We start from the raw sequence: 23,047 nt of genomic DNA, 5'->3' as shown, positions 1-23,047 counted from the left end.
TTCCTGGTCAGTACTAGCTTCGTTGCCGGCGCTGGTGCGGATTTGAAGCGTTTAATAGCAGTAGTGTGAAATTGAAATTTTAGACAAGAGAGAGTTAGATTTTTACGTTTTAAAAAATTTAATATTTTTTTCTTTACATTAAAATTGGTTTTTATATATTTTTATATCGTTTTTTTTATAATTATTAGTCCAACTTAAATATTTGAATGCTGCTAAATTAACTATATGCAATGATAACATTATATATCTTCGGTTCCCAAACATTAGACAATCATCGGATAAGAAATATTAGAATTCTTGGTGGATAATGTTCTTTATACCCACTCTATGAGCTTTGAGTTGTGAGGATGAAATAAAACTGCAAGGGATTTAGAGAAAAGGTGACAGCATGTGGAAAAGCAAGTAGAAGTTTGAAGAAAGTAATAGCGAAACATCCAACCTAGCTATGCATCTTCAGGGAGTGAAGTTAGTGCCCAACTCAAAGCCAAGCCAACATCATCCTCTAAGTGCAGCTAGCTAGGGTAAGTTTTGTTAGGATTGTAAGATTTACACAGAAAAAGAAATACTATAGAGAGATGAAGAAAAGCAGAGAAGGATTTTGTTAAACAGAGAGGAAGAAGAAATTCTGTTTTTAATTCACTGTTTTATTAAGTGAGTATTGTTCCCTTATTTGACATCAGTTTATATATTGCTACAGTAAGAAGTTTATTCACGCTATCTATTCTTCACTAAACAATACTAACTAATTCTCTTAACTGACAAACAAGACTAACAACATTCTAACCATTGCATTCTTTAATCTTTTGACATGTGGCAGGACTAGAGCCTTTGATATCTTTACATTCCCCCTTAATCGCAGGCTTGGAGGAGCCAAGCATGAGATTGTAACAGTGGTGCATTGATACAAAATAATAATCAATCTGGAGGTCTTGTAAACTGAAGGTCTGTAGTTCGATCTTGCATTTTCCAAACCTGATGATCATCAGTTCCAACACCTTCAAGATCAGAATCTGCATCAAATCAACTTGGAAATTTTCTTGAGCCATCAACAAATCCTAAAATTCCATGACTCTCCAGAAGAATTTGCATCATTTTTATTTTTTAGAGTGCAAGAAGTAGAAAAGAAGAGAATCAAAGAGTAATAGGAGATTGAACAATCTGAAGTTGAGAAGTAGTCACCATTTTTGAGAGTGCAAGAAGTAGAAAAGAAGAGAATCAAAGATTGAGAAGAAAAAATCTTGCAGAAAGTTGAAGGTTTGAAGAAGAATTTTCAGTTTGACAATATATCAAACAGATAATAGACACATCAACGAATACAGAAAAATTTTATGAATAAGATGAGAATGAAGCCAGAATCAGAAACAAGAGTAAAAAATCATAGAGTGCAGAAGCTAAGGTCTCAAGATCAAGAATCCCTAAGCTCTGATACCATGTTAGGATTGTAAGATTTACACAGAAAAAGAAATACTATAGAGAGATGAAGAAAAGAAGAGAAGGATTCTGTTAAACAGAGAGGAAGAAGAAATTCTGTTTTTGATTCACTGTTTTATTAAGTGAATATTATTTCCTTATTTGACATCAGTTTATATATTACTACAGTAAGAAATTTATTCACGCTATCTATTTTTCACTAAACAATACTAACTAATTCTCTTAACTGACAAACAAGACTAACAACATTCTAACCATTGCATTCTCCAATCTTTTAACATGTGGCAGGACTAGAGCCTTTGATATCTTTACAAGTTTCTCATGATTCGTGATCCTCCTATCTCTCAACTCATCTTCACGTTCATAAGCTTAACAATTTTCAGATCTCTTTCTATATATTGCCGCCACCTTTTTTAAGTATTATTAGAAATATCAATGGGAATGTTGCCGGGAAAATGCTCTCCTTGCATACGCAGTGATTGATGAATGGCTTGTAATCCTGGTAGCATGAAGAAATTAATACGCTTTTTTGGAGCCCATGTTGGAAGGAAAACAGATAGCTGTGATGTTCTATCACTAAATTGCTTGCCCCGTATTTTACTAAACGTTGCTGGAATTTCTCTGATCTTCTCATTTTATTCTTGCCCGAGCTTTCCAACCTCGTACCTGTTATTATCAGATTTTCTCCATTTTTTTTGTTCAGTATGTTCTTAGGACTTGTTGGGATTATTAGATGGGTAATATCTTTTATGATCTGCTAGTTTATGACACTTTAATCAAATTTTATAATAACCATCCTAATATTTATTATTTTTCTTACATATCTTTATTAATATAAGAATGAAATCAAATTTTATTATTAATAGCACTCTGATAGTAAGACTTTTCTATTGTTGTGGTGTTTATTCTTGAATTTAATTTCATTTAATTAGGTTGAATTGTTCTCTCTCAAAACAATTATAAATAGATAAAAAAAAATGAACAATATTCTTATGATGAGGAAAATATTTTTCTATGTATATGTAAAGATGTAAAGAATATCTAAGAAAACAAACTAATTTGAACACGGTTTCCATTTTGTTAACGCAACATAACGTGGATCACAGCTAGGCATCACCAATTAACAGCTCAACCTGGCACTGGCTCATCTCATGAAACCATGGCGTACGTTGAGCTCATTACAGGGAACAAGTGAAATTGTACTGCATCGGAGAAAATCTAAAACACTGGATTTTTGGACTACAAACTGATATCTAAAATAACCTGATGTACAATAAAATGTGGATCACAGTTACTGATCATGTCCCTCCTTGCCGAGCCAAGCAAGGCTCAATGGCTCATGATCATAAGGACATTGAAACTCCTCGTTAAGTTAGGCATCTAGAAAGAAATTCATACCCAGCATGGCTTCTCTGTTAAGTCCTTTGAGAACACGTACCGGAACCTTGAACTGTAAGGTAACCACTCTACAACCTGAGATGCCTTTTTGTTTGATTTATGATCGATGCATTTCTGTATTGAATCATGAAGCTTATTGTCAACATTTTCAGCGACCCACTTGAGAAGATCATCCAAGTTGATTGAAGCTTCCTTAGCAAACCTTTCCAGCACCTTGGGTAAGAACACTTTTTTTGACTTCCTCACAACCACATTCGTTTCAAGAAACTCTCGTTTAGCGACTTCTAGTTCTTCTTTAACATTTGATGCTGTGTAGACTTTTAGCTGCAAAATGTGACAAGCAACAAGTCCTATCACTTGCTATGATATATCAGTTGGCAGGCAATGTGTTTTGCTAGATTATGCATATGACTTCAAACCTCAGAAACGTCCCCATTGGTTGGCTAGATGCTAAGAAATTGAATAAAAAAGTTTATTTAGGGTAGAAAATAAAAACCTAGCTTTTCTGTAAATAGATGTTTCAGTGGACAACATAGCTCTAATCATTATATATATTTACTTCTTCCATTATTCTGGGAACATTAATTTCTTCAACAGTTCAAATTTCATATATAGGGTTTTTGCGTATAATTTTCTAGCTCATGCAGTCAGCCATATATGTTAGGCAGCATCGTTTAATAGTGCAAGTACGGGTATATAAACATCAGACCAAAAAAAAAAGAAAACATGTGGAACAAAGCTGCGTAAATGCTGCAAATTGAAAAGGAAAAGGCAATATTTGGGACACAATGAAAGAAACAGTTTGGATCAACCAATTTCAAAGCAGCATGTCAATTTTCAATCTTGTAATTTATCCATTGCAACATAATGAATACTTGTAAAAGAAAAAAGTAATGCATGTGAGAAGTTACCGCGGGATCAGAAAAGGCACCGGTGCAGAGGGAAAAGCAGACTAGTGCTTGGGGATCTGATGGACCATATTTGGAACTAATAAGTTGCCTTTCTTCACCAGATTTTTTCCGCAAGGCAGTGGAAAGAATGGTCTCAAACCACTGTAATCCATACAAAAGCAGATAAAAGAACCATGTTTAGGGGAATTTCATTCCACCAAAGAAGACATATTTGAGAAAATTAAAATATTAATACTGCCGCTAATGATAGAGAAATAGGGATGTATGGATAACGAATCAAGTAAAACTACCTCGAGGACCTATTAAATCAGAAGTAACTGATGGATTCTTAACGCTTACAAGAGATAAGAATAAACTTCACTCTAATTGATCCAGAGCAGTAACCTATGAATTTTTTCTTGATCAGATATGTGAGATTAAAAACTGAAAGCATGGCTTTTTGATAAGATGTATGCAACCCAAAAAAGTGCAGCTGACTCTTAGGTTAAAAGTGTAAACAGGGCTTGTGGCAGAACAGCATGGTAAAGCCATTGGCATTCAAACAATAAACTGCAATCACCTTGCAGCCCTTCTAAAGAAGGAGAAGACTCAGGTGTAAATTCTCAAGATGCCTGTAAAAAGAATGAAGTCTAATGCAATATCAAAATACAACTGCACATATTAAGAGGTTCTTTTGGTAATGACTATGATGTCTTCATGTAGGAGAAAAAACCAACAGATTCCAGGTAAGAAACCTTAAACGATAGATATGGCAGACCAAGCAACACCAGGAAAGAGCTCATAGGCTTAAATATATTCAATTATTGACAATTCCTAGACAGTGTTAGCCTAATCCATAGATTCTTCTAAATGATGAAAGCAAAGTGCATACCCTTCCAACTCGGGGTGTACGGAGGCAAAATATTGACTGCTCTATGGAATTTGCACTAATGATATGGCCGCCAATGTTGTATGCAGCCTGCACTATACAGAAAAGCCCATCAATTTTCATTCCCCATAAAGAGCATACAACAATTTCGGAAAAAAGAAGAAGAAGAAATGGGAGGAAGCCACAGAAACCATGTACAACCCTTCATAGTTTCTCTCCATGTCCTAAAGTAGAACTTTGGTACATTGATCCCACTACTAGTTACTCCAACAGGTCTAGATTAAAAGGACATGGTTTGACATTTAATTTCTATGCACCCACAACTCGACAATGGATGCAAGAACACTGTCCACAAAAGAGATTTATATGTAACGGAATTTCATAGAAATTTTTTTGTTGCTTCTGCCGCCAATGGTGATCATCCACTGGAATTTACTTGAAAGATTTTTTTGAGCAAACCACTAGCATAATCAGAAACAAGACTGTGTGACGGACTTCTTTACAAAGTGCAGTTTCACATGCTTAAGCTGCCAATGCTGCTGTGATAACATTGCCACATGACTATCAGTCTATCAATTTGATTTCCGTCAATGGCCAATTGTACTTCGACATAAAACAAAAAAGTGCACTACCTTATGAAACAAGGCTAACCTCCTAAGAGAGCTGTGGGGAATTCCATATGCTAAATGTGCCTGGCAAAGAAAAAAGAACCTCTTATATAAAATAATAATTAGATAGGCAATCCAGAACAAACAACCAGTCATCCGATTATTACATGCATAACAAGCGAATTATACACATTGATCCAAAATGCAGTTTTCGCACTGTTTTCCATCCGAGTCACTGTCACCCTTTCCAGTTGCTCCACTAGAACTCTGAAATTGGAAAGATGAAAACAAAATTATAGCTTCACCCTATCACCTTGAGATAGAATCTACTTAAATGGCATGAGGATAGAATAAAAAACAAATCCAAGTGTGCCCGTAGTCCTATCTAAATATATTGCACCAAGAACCAGATTCCACTCTGGGTACTGTAACATTGTAGTAGATGCATGCGTGCATTATGTGCATAATCCATATCCAAAAATTTTCAGCACTACATTCTATATGTGTCAGTCTTCCAACTCTAAAATTTTGTAGTTTCCAAGTATACATGCGAAAATACACAAAATACAGGGGAGAGGATGGGATGTTGCAAAAAATATCAATTTAAATAGGCAGAGATACATACAGCATATAACACTTCATATTTTATTGAGCACGTATAACCTAAATTAAATTTGGGGTTGCAAACACTGAAGCTTAAACAGAGTATCCAAGGTTCTTCCAATTCATCTTCTAATGGACACATTCACTTCTGGAGGAGGAAAGGGATATATTGTTTACTTTGTTCTCCTTTTTCATAACTAGGAATTGAAAACTCACCTATAATTGTTGATGGCATAAGATGCACGAGAGAACTGGCTTTTATCATTTGATATCCAAGATATTTCTACCATGGATTTGCAAGACCAATCTCGATCCTCTCCGATACCACGTCCGGGAAGTATAACATTTGTGGAAGACCTTGACAATAAAGGTGATCTGTTTTTTCCAGGAGCTACAGATTCTGCACTACAGAGCCAGTAATATACTGCAGCCATACACCTGACCATCTCTTCAGACAACTTGCTGGGGCACTGATAAAGATGATCTTTCAGAGTTTGCAGCACGGAAGTTTTCTCTGCGGCTGGTACTCTCTCATGAACCTGGAAATAGTAGCAATGAAAAGGTTTAGAGTTTAGATAACAAATGGAATGACATGAAAAAACACAGGAAACTTTTACAACATATGCACGAAGAGCAAATGAACCCGTTTATTTCATATTTCTGATCATGAAAGATCACGTGGAATAGATCAAAGACCAGTAACCAGAAGGGCAAAAAAAAAAGAATTTTATATTAGCAACGAAGGGAAAGGTTAGAGAGTAATCTGTACAAATCAAATGTTCTAATTGTGCTCCTCATGATATTGATGAGCCGCTTATTTTATAAAGATCATTTCAGGGGAAGAAAAAACATTGAATAACTACACTTACATACTTGCACATACATATCTTACCTTAACCAGGTTGTAACAGTTCTTCTCAGAATGAATGTCACTTTTTCCATGGGATGATGGAGCATCACTGGCTTTAGGGGTTCTTTTACCTGACTCAGCTGGTGAAACTAGAGCTTGCAAAGGTCGTAAAGGGAACTTTTTTGAGGAGCAGAAGGCACTTGAGATAACACTTGGGTGTTTCCTGGATGCATGCTTTATATGGGCAGGAGACGGCATGCCTGAGTTTTGCTTAGATGGTGCCCGGCTAACACAACTTTCAAAAACATTCCTGTAGATGGATAGCATTTGCTGCTCACGGTTTGCAACCTCTTCTTCTAGTAACTCAATCTCTGCAATCAACTCTTTTGTCTGGCACTAACCAATAATTTGCAGGTCATTTCCATGCTCACCGTATCACAACTCGTGAATTTAATTGGACGAACATGAAGCAATTACATGTTGATCTAACCAACTTCGAGAATGCATGCAGTTGATAGTCAATGTATTGGAGAATAATGCATATGCTATCGAGTACAAAGCCTCAGCATGTTCAAAAATGGAGCATCTCAAAACAATTAAACTATAACATATCCTGAACACTGAAATTGAAATGCACGACAGGTTTTGCTATGGTTGGATAGAAATCTTCTTCACACCTTGGTATAACTTCGTATTGTTTTTGCATCCATATGTTAATTAAAATATGAAATAACCGTTTGTCTTTGATATTAGTTGCTCCAAATTCAATTGAGTTGGGAATTCATCCTCTCAAAGATGAAGTTACCTGAGTAGAAAAATGCCTATGACCAGGAGATAAAGTACTAGAAACTCGGCCCATTGATTTCTCGAGCACCATGCGAATAGATTTCTCCTGCTGCAATCGTAATTGCAGCTGCTCAATCTGCAAGCCAGTTTTGTGGATAAAACCAGATTCAAACTTACATATATAAAGGAAACAGGCATCTAATTCAGTGCTTACATCTTTTTCCAAGGAGGCTCGGTGGTTAGATGAAGCATTTTTGTCGTTACAAATGGGGTAATCATGGAGAGGACTTTGTGTTCTATGAGCCCTTGTTGAAAGTGGTAACATCTGTTATATTCAGGGGAAAAACTGGTGGTAAGCTATCTCGTTGTATTTTCATTAAAATGCATGGTTCTAAGCTTTGATCATCTAACAAGTTTAATTTCTCCGTAACTTGCAAGTAAAAACGATAACATGGGACTAAAACAAAACAAATTAAAAGTGGGAAAACTTTCAGTCTCACATGAATTTCATTCTGGTCTTTCTTTAAGGAATGCAAAACTCGACCCCCTGAAATGACTGAGTTCCTTTCAGATGCACTGAAATGAAATGCCAGAAGGTCAAAAAGATGAATAAGATCATTGCATTATTCAATATATTGACCGTATAAAATCACAACTGCATTGATTGCAGAAATCATTTTTGTGGTAAAGCTACCTATCATTCATAGGATCATTACGATAGTCCTATGTTTTTCATTTTAAAACCGCTGAGAGTTCGAAGGAAAACCAGAAACTGGAAAAACTATCAGGTCAAGACAAAGTGAAACAGCCTATCTTGTTGTTGCCATCATATCATTCCCTTTCCAGTGCCTGAAAAAACTCGTTGATTCTATCACTTACCTTCTTAGAGTTTATTGTGTGGCACATACAATTAGCCCTTACCACTAATAAAAACCTTCATGGTAATTAGCTCAAGCGAACTCAATTATTCCTAGTCCCTACAACAAGAGAATATATGTTTCCTTTTCCATCATTAATCAACTCTTAGATCCCAAAATTTCCATTCCATCGATGAAGTTGAACTTAAAATCTTCTTATTCATATCCGAACCCACACCAAAATTCAAAAGATCTTCTCCTTCCCCAAATTAAATTTACTGGAAAAAAAAAAGAACACTAGGAATCTAAAGACAAGATCTTGCAATAAACAAGCCAACTTTGAGTCAGCATGTCATGGACAACAATGACTCATAACAAATAACAAATAAAAAGAAGAAGCAAAAATAGTAAACTATATATATATATATATATAAAACATGCCTTTTAGAGCGCCTGTGTTGTATGCGCGGAGGTGGCCAAGAGCCTCCATTCTCTCTATTTTTAGCTCTTTCTCCATCCCCATCTACACTCAAACCATCCATTTCACTATTCCTCATAAACGCACCACAAAATGGATATTAACATGTAACAAAATTGTAACTCGAAATGGGAAACAGGAGTTTGGAAAGATGTTTTAAAATGGGTTTTTATGATTGTATAAAGATGAAACTTTGAATGCGGAAACTAAATAATACTAGAATTACTGTGCTCATCAAACAGTTACCACCACAAACAATTTGGGGACCATGAATATAGTTTTCTGCAACATAATTCAATTCAATCACTTTCTAGTTGTTGGGTGCATTTACTATGTGACTCTCTCTATATTTATTTCACCTGATCATCCTGTCTCTCACTGCCTACGAGGTGCAGAGGACCGTTGGGAGAGGCCTGAAAAAGGAGTACGTATTGTATATTTTTTCTTTTTGAAATAGAACATGTGGATGTGGTGATTTTTAGTAAATTGTTTTTTAAAATATTTTTTATTTAAAAAATATTAAAAATATATTTTTTTATTAATTTATTTTTTATATTAATATATCAAAATTATTTAAAAACATTAAAAAAATCATTTAAAAATAAATCAAATTTTAATTAAAAAAAACAAATTGAAACTAACTCCTAAACACTCACTTGGTGTCTCAAAATAATAGGTACTAGTTCATTAGCTCCTGGGCTAAGCTAATTTTTTTAAAATATAAAAAAAAAATAAGAGCATAAAGATTTTTTTTAATGTTATTAAACCCAAATAAGAAGATAAATCTTGAAATCCCTTAACTTAGATCTTTTCCTAGCGCGAGTTTCCAGCAAAACTATATAAAAGTTATCTCGATATGAATTGGTTTATTTAATAGGTTCAAAGAAAATCCGAGTCACCAATTTTTATTTTTAAAAACTAATGTTGATGAAATCGAAAAAAATAAAAAACAATAAGGCAAAAAATAAAAAGGAACATTGGGCCGCATCAACTTTTGAACTCGTAACCAATTAGACTGGAAATACCATACATGAAAAAAAGATGAAACTCAATCCCCAATAAAATTAACATTGAATGATGACTTATCACTATTATTATTATTATTATTATTATTATTATTATCATTACAGTTATCCCTATTATTATTATTATTACTATTATTGCTGTTACTACTACTACTGTTAATACTATTATTACTGCTACTACTACTACTACTGTTAATACTATTACTACTGCTACTACTACTACTACTGATATTATCATTATTGTTATTATTATTGTTACAACTACTACTATTATTACCATAACAAATTGTTATTACAACTATTATTATCATTATTATTATTTTTAATAATAATACAATTATTAGTATTATTACTAGCATTATTACTACCACCACCACTACCACCAATATTATTATTATCATTTAATTATTACTACTATTAGTATTACTAATACTACAAATTATTTTATTATTATTATTATTGGCCTATTAGGATTATTACTATCCATCATCGTCGTCGTCATTATTATTATCACCACCACTATTATCACTATTATTATTACTATTACTATTAATAACATTAATACTATTATCGCTATTATTATTGTTATTATTATTATCATTATCACTATTATTATTGTTGTTGTTGTTGTTATTATCACCACAATTATTCATATCATAACCACCACCGTTACCATCATAATAAATTATTATTATTATTATTATTATTATTATTCTTATTATTATCATCATCATCTTAGCTACTAATATTATTATTTGTTACTATTTTCATTATCATTATCATTACTATTAATATTATTATTACTATTACTATCATAATAATTACTATCATTGCAACTATTATTGTCATAAAAAACTACTATTACTATCACATTTATTATCACTATTAGTAGTATTATTATTGGTTTTATTATTGGTTTCATTATTATTATTATTATTACTATTACTATTTTTATTTTTATTGTTACCACTTTATCGTTGTTGTTGTCGTCGTCATCACTATTATTATTACATTTATTACTATTAATAATATTATTATCACAATTATCACCATCATTATCATTATCATCATGATAATAAACTATTATTATTGCCACTATTATTAACATTATTATCACTATTAGTAGTATTATTAGTAATATTGTTAGTATTATTTTCATTATTAATATTACTATTGCTATTATTACAACTACTATAATTATTATTATTAGTATCATTATTATCACTACTATTACTACTATTACCATAACTATTATTATTATTATTGAAATAATAAAAATCATAAATTTGATTTGAAGGATAAAATTAAAAACTATGAAAACTTTGACAAAAAAGACCAAGGAAAAAAATGAGAAATCAAAAGTAGAAATACTGAATCGAAAAACATTATATATACAAGTTAGAATTGAAGGATTAAGTTCCAGCTTACCTTAAGTAGGATATTTCAAAGTGATTTTCTTCTTATCTTTAGCATAACTAGTCTCTTACTTAAAAATATTTGAGATACCATTTAGGGTTTCTAGTAACAAAAAAAACTAGACGGCAACACATTTTCTTATTTTACCCCTTTTTATATAATTAGTTCACCAAGATATCTTCCATGACAAAATGCTACTCCACTTAGAATTTAAGGCTAAGCTTTATTTGTTAAATTTTTAGGACAATATACTCGATGTGCTTTAGACATATTTTATGCTTATTAGCTTGAATATATTAATGTGTGTTTATCATTCATTATTGCATGATTTATGTTCATATATATATATATATATATATATATATATATATATATATATATATATATATATATATATTATGTCACAATTCATACATCATTCATCTTTATTAATCTCATTCATTATTCATTATTCATTATTCATTATTCTTTGAATTGAATATTGTTTTACACTGATGGCCTTATTACATAACACCTTCTTACACACATTTTTCTCTTAGTTATCATTGATAAGTTAATGGTTCCCTAATAAGTTATGTTTCAGACTAGCACTCATAAAACCTCATACTCTTGTTGAAAGTCTACATGGTCATAATTAGTAGCCAATGAGATTTTTTTTGATTTATACTATTTATACCTTGTAGGCCTCAAGACAACCTTTTAAAGTTTATTTTCTCAGGTGATGAGAGATCCTTTTCAAAGTTTATTTTTGTAGGTCTCTGGTGACCATATTTTTTTTTCTCTTTCTCTCTCCTCATCCTTGAATTCCATGTCAACTTTTTCAAATGACCAGACCCGCCCCTGCAATTTATTACCCTTCACAATTGATCTTTGTCCTTTTTATTACATTTTTTTTATTTTGAAAAAACCATAAAATTACAAATGTTTTTCAATATCACCCCCTTTTAATTTTTAATTTTTAATCTTTAAGATTTGGTCCCCATTTTTTTTATTATAATTTTTTTTAATAAGCTATAAAATTTTAATTGTTTTTCAATTTCACCCATTTTTATTTTCTTATTTCTCAAACTTGATCCTTATTTTTTTTATTGTTATTTATTTTATTTGAGAATATTTTTTAGGTTGCTTTTTTTCCTATCAAATTTGATTCTCATTCTTTTTATTGCTATCTTTTTTCCTTTGGTAGGTTTTCTAAATTGGTAATTTTTTTTTCATGATTTCATCATTCAAAATTAAATTGGCTGGGAATTAAGCTTCTTAATTGGGCTTGGTTCAAGGATTTCATGATTTTCATGGTCACGGGGTTTGTAGGTTAACCTGAGTTGACTCATATTTTTTGCATTGCTTTTTCAAATTAAATCTTTTTTTTCCTTCAACATTACGTTGTTCGATAATTGAGCTTCATAATATTATTCAATTTGCTTTCGAACGTGTCCACCCTAGTATCACGACTAGGTATGAGATTTTGTATTTTGACCTGTGTGGGCTCAGATTGAGTTTTTTACCTTTTTAAATTATATTTTTTCCTTAATTTTCATCTTTCAACATTTTATTTGTTAGAGATTGAGCTTCACCTTTTTCCTTTTCTTTTTTTTTGTGAAGTTATCGTATTTTCATTTGATTTATTAGAAATTGGTATTTAAATTTTTTTTCCTACGTTTTTTTCTATGAGATTATCTAAATTTTATGTCAATGGTCACAAAGGTTGCGAGTTAACCCGATTTAACCAAGTTTTATCTTGTTGTCTTTTTTATTTATTTTTATTTTTCCCTTCATCGTTGAGTTGTTTAATAATCTAGGTTGACTCAGATCAAGTTCTTTTAACATTTTATTTGTTGTTTTTTTTTTATTGTTGTATTATTGTTTTAATCATATTATTTAGATTATAAATGGAATCAATAACTGGGATTTTAAGATTTTTTTACATTGAAAAACATTTCACCCGCTGCTAATAGCAGGCTACAAATCTAGTTTTCCTCTGTTTTGGATAGAAGTACATTGCCAAGGTCAACCCATAGTTCCTGTATGAAAAAAGTTGTATTTCCCCTGAACACCTTTATAAACACTTCTCAGATTATATATTAAGCTTTCCTCCATACTTGTAAATATCGGCGTGGCTTCACAATACCAATCAATAACTTAGTCCTGTACTGTGCTCAAAACGAGAGACAATCACAAGTCGAGTCCACACATATTAAGTTCATGTACTTGTTTTATTAGGGGCCAATCTGCAAGATGGCTATCCAAGGAATTACTAGATTGAGTGCATAAAAGCAGCCTTACCTTCTTACATGTTTTATTGAAACTGGTAATCCGGGGACCATCTTCAACGACAGAGGTCATGTCCAAGAAGCCTAGCCGCTTCTATAATCTTTGCCTGAGCTTCCGGGCTTGAATGGCGTTTAAGCGACGAAAGCAGAAAGTTGCCCAGTCTTACCTGAATTTCTTACGCTTCTTCATTAATGGATTGGAAAAGTTTGGAAGTTTATTGGCTCTGGGAGAGCCCAACCACCGACCATGCTGTATAGTAGATGAGAAGTTAAGGAGTACCTTGTCTGAGATGATGTACACAATAAATACATTAGACATGCAAGTACTGTCCAAAGAAAATGAAAAAAAAAATTTAAAGAAAAGGAAAGATACACTTATGATGAGAATCTATTTTGAATTGCATGAATATGTTTTTTTTTTTTTTTTGAAAAAGAGAAATGTATAGATAGGTTGATCACATATCAGTGAAAAAATATTATACTTTTTTATATTTTAATTGTATTTATAGCAATTAAAAAAATCAAAATACAAGATAAATCAAATATGAATTTGCCACATCAATGTTTCCATAACCTCAAATATGAGATTTCAATCTAAATAGATCTTTTTATTTATCACATATGTTGCTATTCGCTGGGTTAACAAAAATTTTATGAACAAATCACGTATGCCATTTTTTTTTTTTTATCGAGGATGAACCTTGTAAACCTTTATTATAGGGGTGATAATTTTCAATTTGGTTTGGTTTTTATAATAAAAAAATAACTAAACTAAATTTTTTTTTAAAAAAACTGAAACCGGTTCAAACCGACTGGTTTCGGTCCGGTCCGGTTTTTTAGAACAAAAACCGGTTCAAACTGGTTTGGCTCAGTTTTTTTATTTGGCTCAGTTTTGGCTAGGTTTTTTTTTCCGGTTTGGCTCGGTTTTTTCTATTTTTTCGGTTCGGGTTCGGTTCGGTTCAGTTTTTTTGGTTTCAGGCTTATAAAATCGAAGCCGAACCGGTTGGTTTTTTTTAAATTTTAATCGGTTTAATCGGGTTTTTTTCATAGTTTAATTTTTTTTTTTTATTATTTTCTCAATTTAATGAAGTTTTTAATTTTTTTACTTACCCCTGTTTTATTATGTCTGCCTTTTTGCTCCAACCGTCTATAGGAGCATGTTTTTTTTTTTTTAAAAAAAAAAAAAAAACTTAGATAGAATCGCGTCTAATTGTTAGGTCTGCGACTCTGCCTAGCTCTAAAGAATGATTTTACTTATGAATAAATGGTTTGTGTGGGGTCTGCAAACATCATTCCAACTCAATTATCTTTAATTTCGATAATGTAGAAAATAATCCTGTGGCAATAAATTTTCGAGTATAGTCTCCTCTTCTGTTTCCATGCACTTCAATTGGGATCACAATTTAGGTAGGTGGGGTTACATCTCTATTAATCTTATTGTTTGGTTTTGAAGTTGGAAAGTATTTTTATAAAATTTTAAATTACTTTCTTGTTTTAAATTAATTTATTTTGTGTTTTAGATTATTCAAAAATAAATTTTAAAAAATAAAAATAAAAATATTATTTTAATAAATTTTAAAATAAAAGGTTTCTCCAATGTTAAACGGGTTTTTCAAATAATGACCACAATCTTTTTATTATTTTAATGACTAATCTGATCTTTTCGATAATCAAAAAGATACAAAAATATTTTCCTGTTTTCCCTTTTGTAGCGACAACGTAAAATCTAATACCAATTACTTAAATTTTATATTTTTATAAAACATATATAATAATTGAATAAATTTATAGGTCGGAAGGCACGAAGCCTGAATACGAGCAGCCGGTTGCCCAGGACCAAGACGAGGGCAAAATATAGAGGCCCAACTTGATTGCAAAAGGAATTATTTTACAGACACGTTCAGGGCCGAAGTGAGAGAGAGAAAAGGCTAATTAACAATGTGAACAGAGATCATATTAATCCATATATTTCTAAAACTATTAATCCATATATTTCTAAAACTATTAATCCATATATTTCTAAAACTATTAATCCATATATTTCTAAAACTAGTGTTATAACTTTTAATATTTTATAAACAGCAATATACCTATAATTAATCAAACTTTATGTTGAACCATTTAAACTGTAAATATGAATTAATTATAAATCACTAAGATTAAATGAGATTTACTCCCTAAAATGTGATTTTTATTTTTTTTTAAAATTAGTGGTATTATAGTATATATTTACTCGTTGGATATAAAAATATTTGTGTTCAAATATGATTAAAATGCCTTTAAATATAATGTTGATAAAATTATATTATAATTGCTAATAAATTGTTACAAATGCCCTTAAAACTAAATAAATGCCGCTAAATATATACAATAAAATAATTACTAAAAATGTCATTATACCATATATAATAACATTTTACTCAAATATATTGGTATGGTTGCTACTAAGATTTCATGGTTTAGCAATAAGTAATATAATTCTAGTTGGTGTTTTGTTTTTTTATTGGAATGATAAATTTTAATTTTAAAGCATTTTGATATTCTATTTTGGAATCCTACATTGTGTGTACGAATAATTTAAAATATTAATTTATTATACAAGATTTCAATTCAAAAATAAATATAAATTAGTTTTAAATTATGCTATACAAACACAATTTTAAGCATTTAAATATAATTTTAAAATTTTAAATATTCATAAATAGAATTTTAACTTAAAATAACTCAACACAAAGTTAAAAAAAACATAAATCAAATATCATTGATGATACTTATTACACATATAACTAAAAGGTGTGGGGAAATCACTGTTCCCCCACACCCAAAAGCACTGTGGATTACAATAGTAATTCACAATGCTTTCCTCTTTTTTTTTTTTTTGCTAACTTTTTTCTTTTTTCTTTTTTTTTCAAAATTACTTTTTTTTTCAACTTTCCTATTTTTTTTTTTATACATATAACTAAAGAGTGTGGGGAAATCATTGTTCCTCCACACCCAAAAGCACTGGTAATCCACAATGCTTTTCTCTTCTTTTTTTTTTGCTAACTTTTCCCTTTTCTCTTTTTTTTTCAACTTTCCTATTTTTTCTTCTTTTTTCATTTATTTTTTTTTCAAAATTATTTTTGTTGATTTTACTTTTTAAATATTGACATGGTTAACATTTTTGCTTTGTAATTTTTTTCTTTAAAATACTGTGGATTGCTGCGATGTTTTTCCACATAGTTTTTCTATTTTATTTTTTTATTTTTCAAAATTATATTTGTCGATTTTTTTTTAATATTGAGCTGATAAAGAGAATTTAGTTTTGTAATTTTTTTTCCTTTAAAACATTGTTGATTGCTACAGTGTTTCTCCGCATGGTTTTTTTATGATTTTCTCCGAAATTATCTTTTTTTATTTTATTTTTTAATATTGAGCTGGTTAAAAATTACAGTTACAATATGTGAGGAAATCACTGTAACTTTCCTTGAAAATTATTGTTGATTGCTACAGTGTTTTTTCCCACATGGTTTTTTTCTGTTTTTGTTATGTTTTTCCCTAAAATTATCTTTGTCAATTTTATTTTTTAAATATTAAGCTGGTTAAGAATTGCAATTACAAGTAAATACAAGTTTTTCCTCACAAAACACTATGGATTGATACAGTTTTTCCTCACATGGTTTTTTTCCAATTTCTTTTGTGTTTTCTTTTTTTTGTGATATTTTTTTCCAAAATTATCTTCGTCGATTTTTTTTTATATTGAGTTGGTTAAAATTTAACTTTGTAATAAATTTTAATCATGTGGGGAAAGCATTGTAGCTTTGCTCATAAAATATTGTGGATTGCTACAGTGTCTCTCCGCATGTTTTTTTTTTGTTATAATTTTTTTCAAATTATCTTTTTCAATTTTATTTTTTTAATATTGAGTTGTTTGTGAATTACAATTACAAGTCATTACAAATAAGGCTAAATCATGTGGGGAAGCATTGTAGCTTTCATCACAAAACACTGTGAATTGCTACAGTGTTTCCAACATGATTTTTTTTTTTTCTGTTTGTTTTGTTATTTTTTTTCTAAAATTGTCTCCGTCAAATTTTTTTTTTAATATTGAGCTGATTAAGAATTTAGCTTTGTAATTTTTTTTAAAACACTGTGAATTGTTGCAGTGTTTTCCCATGTGATTTTTTTATGATTTTTTCCAAAATTATCTTTGTCGATTTTTTTTTAATATTGAGTTGGTTAAGAATTATAATTACAATAAAGCTAAATCATATAAGGAAAGCGTTATAGTTTTTCTCACAAAACACTGTGGATTGCTACAATATTTCTCTAAATGGTTTTTTATTTTATTTTATTGGGAAAAACGCTATAGTTTTTCTCACAAAACATTGTCAATTGCTACAATGTTTTTTCTCATGGGTTTTTTTCCTTCCAAAATTATCTTTGTTGGTTTTTTTTTAATATTAAGTTGGTAGAGAATTTAGCTTTGTATTTTTTTTTCTTTTTATTAACTAAAAAGTTAAATCATGTAGCGAAAGCACTGTATCTTTCCTCACAAAACACTGTAGATTGCTACAAATCATTTTGTTCGGTCTCTAAGTTTTTGATCACCAACATAACTTTTTTTTTTCGTCATGAAATATTTGCTCCATCATACATTTAATTTATATTACTTATCTAGCGCTGGTTCACAATTATAACACTATCAAATGCATTTGTTTTATAAGCCCGTGGCAGCGCTCGGACATGTCATCTCGTGTTCTTAATGACTTGTGATAATCACTATTTTTCTACCATTTTTATTTGTGTATTTTATTGAAAGAAATTCTCTAATTCACGGGCAATAAGAAGCTGGAAGCAGATATATAGTTCTGATGATGATGATACCAAAATGGCTCAAATGGTTTGCTCCATTGCAAATCGTGAGGAGTGCATGGCCTGCGGAAGTTAAAGGTTTGATTTAGGAGCTAGAAAAGATGTGGTTTTGGCTCAGGTTCTAATTCTTGATGCTAGAAGACGCAGGAGGTTATGATATGGTGGCTAGGCAACCTCTGTTAGGTGTTGCCTTCAGATCAGGACTTTTGTTTATGGGTTAAATCCAACCCAATACAATTTTATATATATATAAAATTAGCTATTATCGGCAATTTTTTGGGTTTGGAATTTGTTTCTGAAATTCGTAGACATGAAGTTTAGCAACGACAACTTTTTTGAAGCAAAATAAAACAACTTGAAAATTTATTTGTATCGTTAAAAAAGTTATTCGCCAGTCAAATGTTTCAACTTAATTGAGGGAGAGGGAGAGGGAGAGGGAGAGGGAGAGGGAGGGAGGGAGTTAATTATACAATATTGAAAAAATAAAGAAAACTTACATATACACATTAGATACAGTGATGCCAAAGCAAACAAATGGACTCCTGGGATAGATAAACTTCACTCCAAAATTCTATTGAAAAGTGAGAAACACATTAGATACAAGTCCTCCTTCATCACTGATTTCTTGACCACAAACAGTTCCTTAAATTTTTAATCTGCTGTTCCAGATGATTTCCTTAATCGTTACATATACACACCATCGATAATTGATTGTCTCTTTGTTTCAGGATTAATGGAGAAACAATCTTCGTTCTGTCACTATCTTTCTTCAATGCCAAGGCTCTGGCATTGATTGATCAAGGAAGCGTTGAATGTCACGTTAAACCATGAAAACAAAGAAGCCAATGCACCTGCAAAACCCAGAAACTGAAATTCGTTGAGAGTGAAAGATTCAACTGCTTTGAGTCTTTCTTATCAGTATCCAATTGGCAAGATCAAGAACCAAGATCAAGCCAAATCAGTTTCAGTGCTAGCTAGAAAAAATAAGCAGAGGAGCCCAAATCAAAACCATCTGGTACCATATCTGAGACTGGGGGCATCCTGCTAAAAAGTGGACTGTGCACATACTCTCCAGAATCAAACCCGAAATACGAACCACTACTACTCCCCACTGACTCAAACCCACTAGTCATTGTTGTCTGGTCCTCAAAACCCATCAACCCCGAAGTTGACGAATCAGTCCAACTACATTGACTCATATTATAATCCGAACTGTGAGATATATTGGAAGGAAAATCATGAGGAAGCACATTGTTTTGAATAACATGTTTTAGTTGTTGATTATAGGTATTATTACTGGAGCAGCTCCAAAAACCTCCACCAGATGTCATTGAAGAAAACCCCTCTTCCAAATGGCATTGGGAGCTAAAATCCTGGTTGAAAATGGGAGTCGAGTCTGGCTGATGATCATGAGAGGGAGGGACATTGATGAATAATGAAGACAGGTTGTTATTATTATCACTATGTTGCTGGTGTTGCTGCTGCTGTAGAGATTGTTGTTCATCAGGGGAAATAATGGATGTGACAAAAGAACCAGCAGGCATGTCAGAGTAAACAAAGTTTGTGCGAGCACGAGAACCGCGCATGGAGCGAGCGGCTCTGTCATAGGCCAAGGCAGCTTCCTCAGCAGTGTCAAAGGTGCCTAGCCAATGCCTTTCTTTTGTTGAAGGGTCTCTTATCTCTGCTGCATATCTTCCCCATGGCCTTCTCCTAACTCCTAGAAACCTTAATCCAGTACCTGGTTCCTGCTGTACTTGTTGAGGTTGCTTCTTTTTTCTGTTTGATGAAGATGGATTCATGCTGCCAAGGTTTTTTTCTTCTTCTTTCTTTCTAAGATGATAGAGGAAGTTAAGGAACTAGAGAGAGAATTTGCAAGAGTGATGCATGTACTTCCTTTTCTCTCTCTTGACTACTGGTGTTGGTCGATGTTGTCTTCTTGCCTCTCGTTGTTCAAGTCAGTGATTTATATAAGAGAGCATGCCCATTCCCCTTTACAGAATTTGCCCTCGATATCTTCAGTTTTTCCTAACATGTCTTCATGTAACAAATGGCCTGCTTGTAAATCTATTTATATATAAAGAAGTAAATATAATTATTCAATGAAATTTCTATTTGTTTGTTTGTAAGGAGAGAAAAACTCATATACAATCGTAGTTGTTTTTTGAACTGATTTTTAACTTTAAATTAATTATTATTTTTTGTATTTTTAGATTGTCTTAATATTTTAATATCAAAAATAAATTTAAAAAATATATATTATTTTGATATATTTTTAAAATAAAAATATTTTAAAAAATAATTTTTATTATATTTTCAGACATGTCTTAAAATTCAGGTCAAGAGGAATAAATTCCAACTAAATCAATGTCGAATATTGGTTTAATTTATGATGCCCATATATACAAACTTAAATGTAATGTTATTTTCTACCATTAACTTGCAGTAACCAATAACTATACGAAGAAATCTAAATAAGAACACTCATGTATATTCTAAAACTAAAACATAGCCTAATGGGGCTTCAAATTTTAATTGCCAATGGTCTTTCTTGACAGTTCTCGAAAAGTCATTGGTTTAATTTCTTAGCCATGATAGAATAATCTTGTAATATTGAGAAAAAGTTAAGGGGCTCTGTTGATTTTATAAAATAAAATAAAATTTAGTATATTTAGAACAATTAAACATTAAAAAACCAAAATTAAAAATAAAATAAATATGGGGGTTAAGGTAAATAAATATAACGCACGCGCTCACGGGTAGAAAACGCCTACTGTGTTTAGGCGGCATCTCTTGGAGGCCAAAAGCCAGCTCCTATAATGGCGTTGGAAGCAGCATATCAAGATCTTCCATTTGAGATGATGTGTGGTGGCGGCAAAGGGGTGATTTGGCGCCAACAGCCTGTATTTCTTCTAATCTTTATTTTCTCTCTCCTCTCCTCGGTATTCGAGCTTGATCTATTAAAATTTAAAGGTATTCTACAATTTTGTTTTTGTATTAAATTTGATACTCAATCATTTAATTTCTATTTGTTTAGTTGTGAATCTCTTTTTGAATTGATTTTTTTTTCATTTTATTATATAGATTATCTCATTCTTATTTAATTTTCTCTTTGTTATCAAATAAAATAATGAAGATCTTGTAAGAATATTGAAAGAATATCTTCTTATGATATTGATAAGCATTTAATTTTTATAGTTAATCATTGTTATTTTTTTATAGTTTGATTTATTTAATGTCGTTATCTTTTTTTAAAAAAATATTATTAAATTAACCAAATTTTATAAACCCAGCTAAGTCAATCATCTAGATCTCGAGTTTTTCTTCAATTTTAAAAAACTCTAACATTGCTTAAGTTTTTATTTATTTTTCATGTTAGGAAAAGTTTGATCTAGCTAGCCTGCGATATAACATTGTCTCCCAATCTAGTAAAACCAGGTTTTTGACTTTCTATCATCAAATGGCCTTGTCGAAAAATAAGATACTGAATTCAAATGATTGGGATAGATCATAGAATATAGCAAGTTAAAATGAGAAAAAAAAAAAATATAAATGGTCAACATGATTACATATTTGGAGGCCATAGAAGCATGTTCTCTTGGATACCATGTTAATTATTAATCTCAATCAGAGTAATTTATTGGTGTTAACAATTAATTTCACAAATGTCCATTTATGGATATCGCATACAGTCCAAAGTTCTTACATGTGCTGTATCAAATCATGCATGAATGAGGAGAAGCTAATCATGGACACTGCACAGAATCTAGCAGTAAGATATAGATCATCACTAATGGGAGTCTCAACCAAATTAAAAAGGTTCATCATTTAAAGTTCAGGTTCACATTTCAGTGGCCAGTCATGATAACTGCATGCGGATGGAGGGAGCTCAGGTGCCTCTCCTCGGATCAAGATATACATGTGAGAACAAATAAACAAAACAGTCTAGATGGCCTCTATAATTACTTCATCTCTTCAAAAACTTGAGAATTAATATGCAGCTTCTTCGCTGTTGATATAAACAATCATTAGAACAATCATATTTTAAACAATCATATTAACTAACGGTTGATATGATGAATAATTTCAAATATTTTAAACAATATTGAAGTATGATCGATCCAAGCCCCTCTACGATGTATGACTCGTGATTTTCTGGTAGAAATCTTAATTAAAAGCTACCTTTACGAAACTGGGTTTCTCTTGGAGAAAAAAACTGCAGATGATAATGAAGGCAATCATTAGAATAGCATTAATCCCACATGCCAAACACAACTTTTTTCAATATTTTGATTTTGATGTTGAGCCAGGCCTCCTGACTGTCAGAGTATCTACATTTGTTCTCTATAATAGTCCAAATTTAAAGTCTCGAGAGGGGCCATGAAGATGATGCTGATAAGTGCATTGCTTTGGACTGCCATTATCATGTGGTTCACAAGGACGTCTATCATTGCATGATCGCTCTTGAAAAGCATCAAGGGTTGGCTATTAAGGCCTTTCTAACGTTGGATCTTGGAATATAATCTTGTTTATGCAGGCTCTTTAGTGGGTGTGCATGGAATATCATTGCTCACCCATGTGCATTCAGTTTGTGCAAGGAAAAATCGATATGATATTTCTCGATTTTTCTTTTTTCCAAGCCACGTCTTAATTTATCCCTTTTTTTCAATTATTGGTTAGGCTTTTTATCATGGT

General features: G+C 31.4%; 2 protein-coding genes across 3 annotated transcripts; both read right to left on the bottom strand.

The window, feature by feature from the left end:
- Positions 1-2,486: 2,486 nt before the first annotated feature.
- Positions 2,487-9,093, bottom strand: LOC18094616 (uncharacterized). 2 transcript variants are annotated; one of them, XM_052451438.1, is made up of 11 exons: positions 8,754-9,093; positions 7,956-8,031; positions 7,670-7,780; positions 7,475-7,591; positions 6,712-7,059; positions 6,036-6,358; positions 5,384-5,483; positions 5,241-5,300; positions 4,612-4,698; positions 3,741-3,881; positions 2,487-3,153 (listed from the first exon to the last, which is right to left on the bottom strand). In XM_052451438.1, exons 1-11 carry the CDS (start codon positions 8,867-8,869, stop codon positions 2,824-2,826), a joined length of 1,809 nt encoding a protein of 602 aa, XP_052307398.1. In that variant the 5' UTR covers positions 8,870-9,093; the 3' UTR covers positions 2,487-2,823. The 2 variants fall into 2 exon arrangements, with proteins under 2 accessions (XP_052307398.1, XP_052307395.1); XM_052451435.1 differs by having other exon boundaries at positions 6,712-7,065; positions 8,754-9,091.
- A 10,021-nt stretch (positions 9,094-19,114) lies between these two features.
- Positions 19,115-20,261, bottom strand: LOC18094615 (ethylene-responsive transcription factor LEP). Its single transcript, XM_006368952.3, has 2 exons — positions 19,365-20,261; positions 19,115-19,206 (listed from the first exon to the last, which is right to left on the bottom strand). Exons 1-2 carry the CDS (start codon positions 20,152-20,154, stop codon positions 19,115-19,117), a joined length of 882 nt encoding a protein of 293 aa, XP_006369014.2. The 5' UTR covers positions 20,155-20,261.
- Positions 20,262-23,047: the final 2,786 nt, after the last annotated feature.

Source organism: Populus trichocarpa, chromosome 1 (genome assembly GCF_000002775.5).
Source record: "Populus trichocarpa isolate Nisqually-1 chromosome 1, P.trichocarpa_v4.1, whole genome shotgun sequence".
In the NCBI taxonomy this organism is placed as follows: domain Eukaryota; kingdom Viridiplantae; phylum Streptophyta; class Magnoliopsida; order Malpighiales; family Salicaceae; genus Populus; species Populus trichocarpa.
This window is presented reverse-complemented; position numbering and strand designations above follow the sequence as displayed.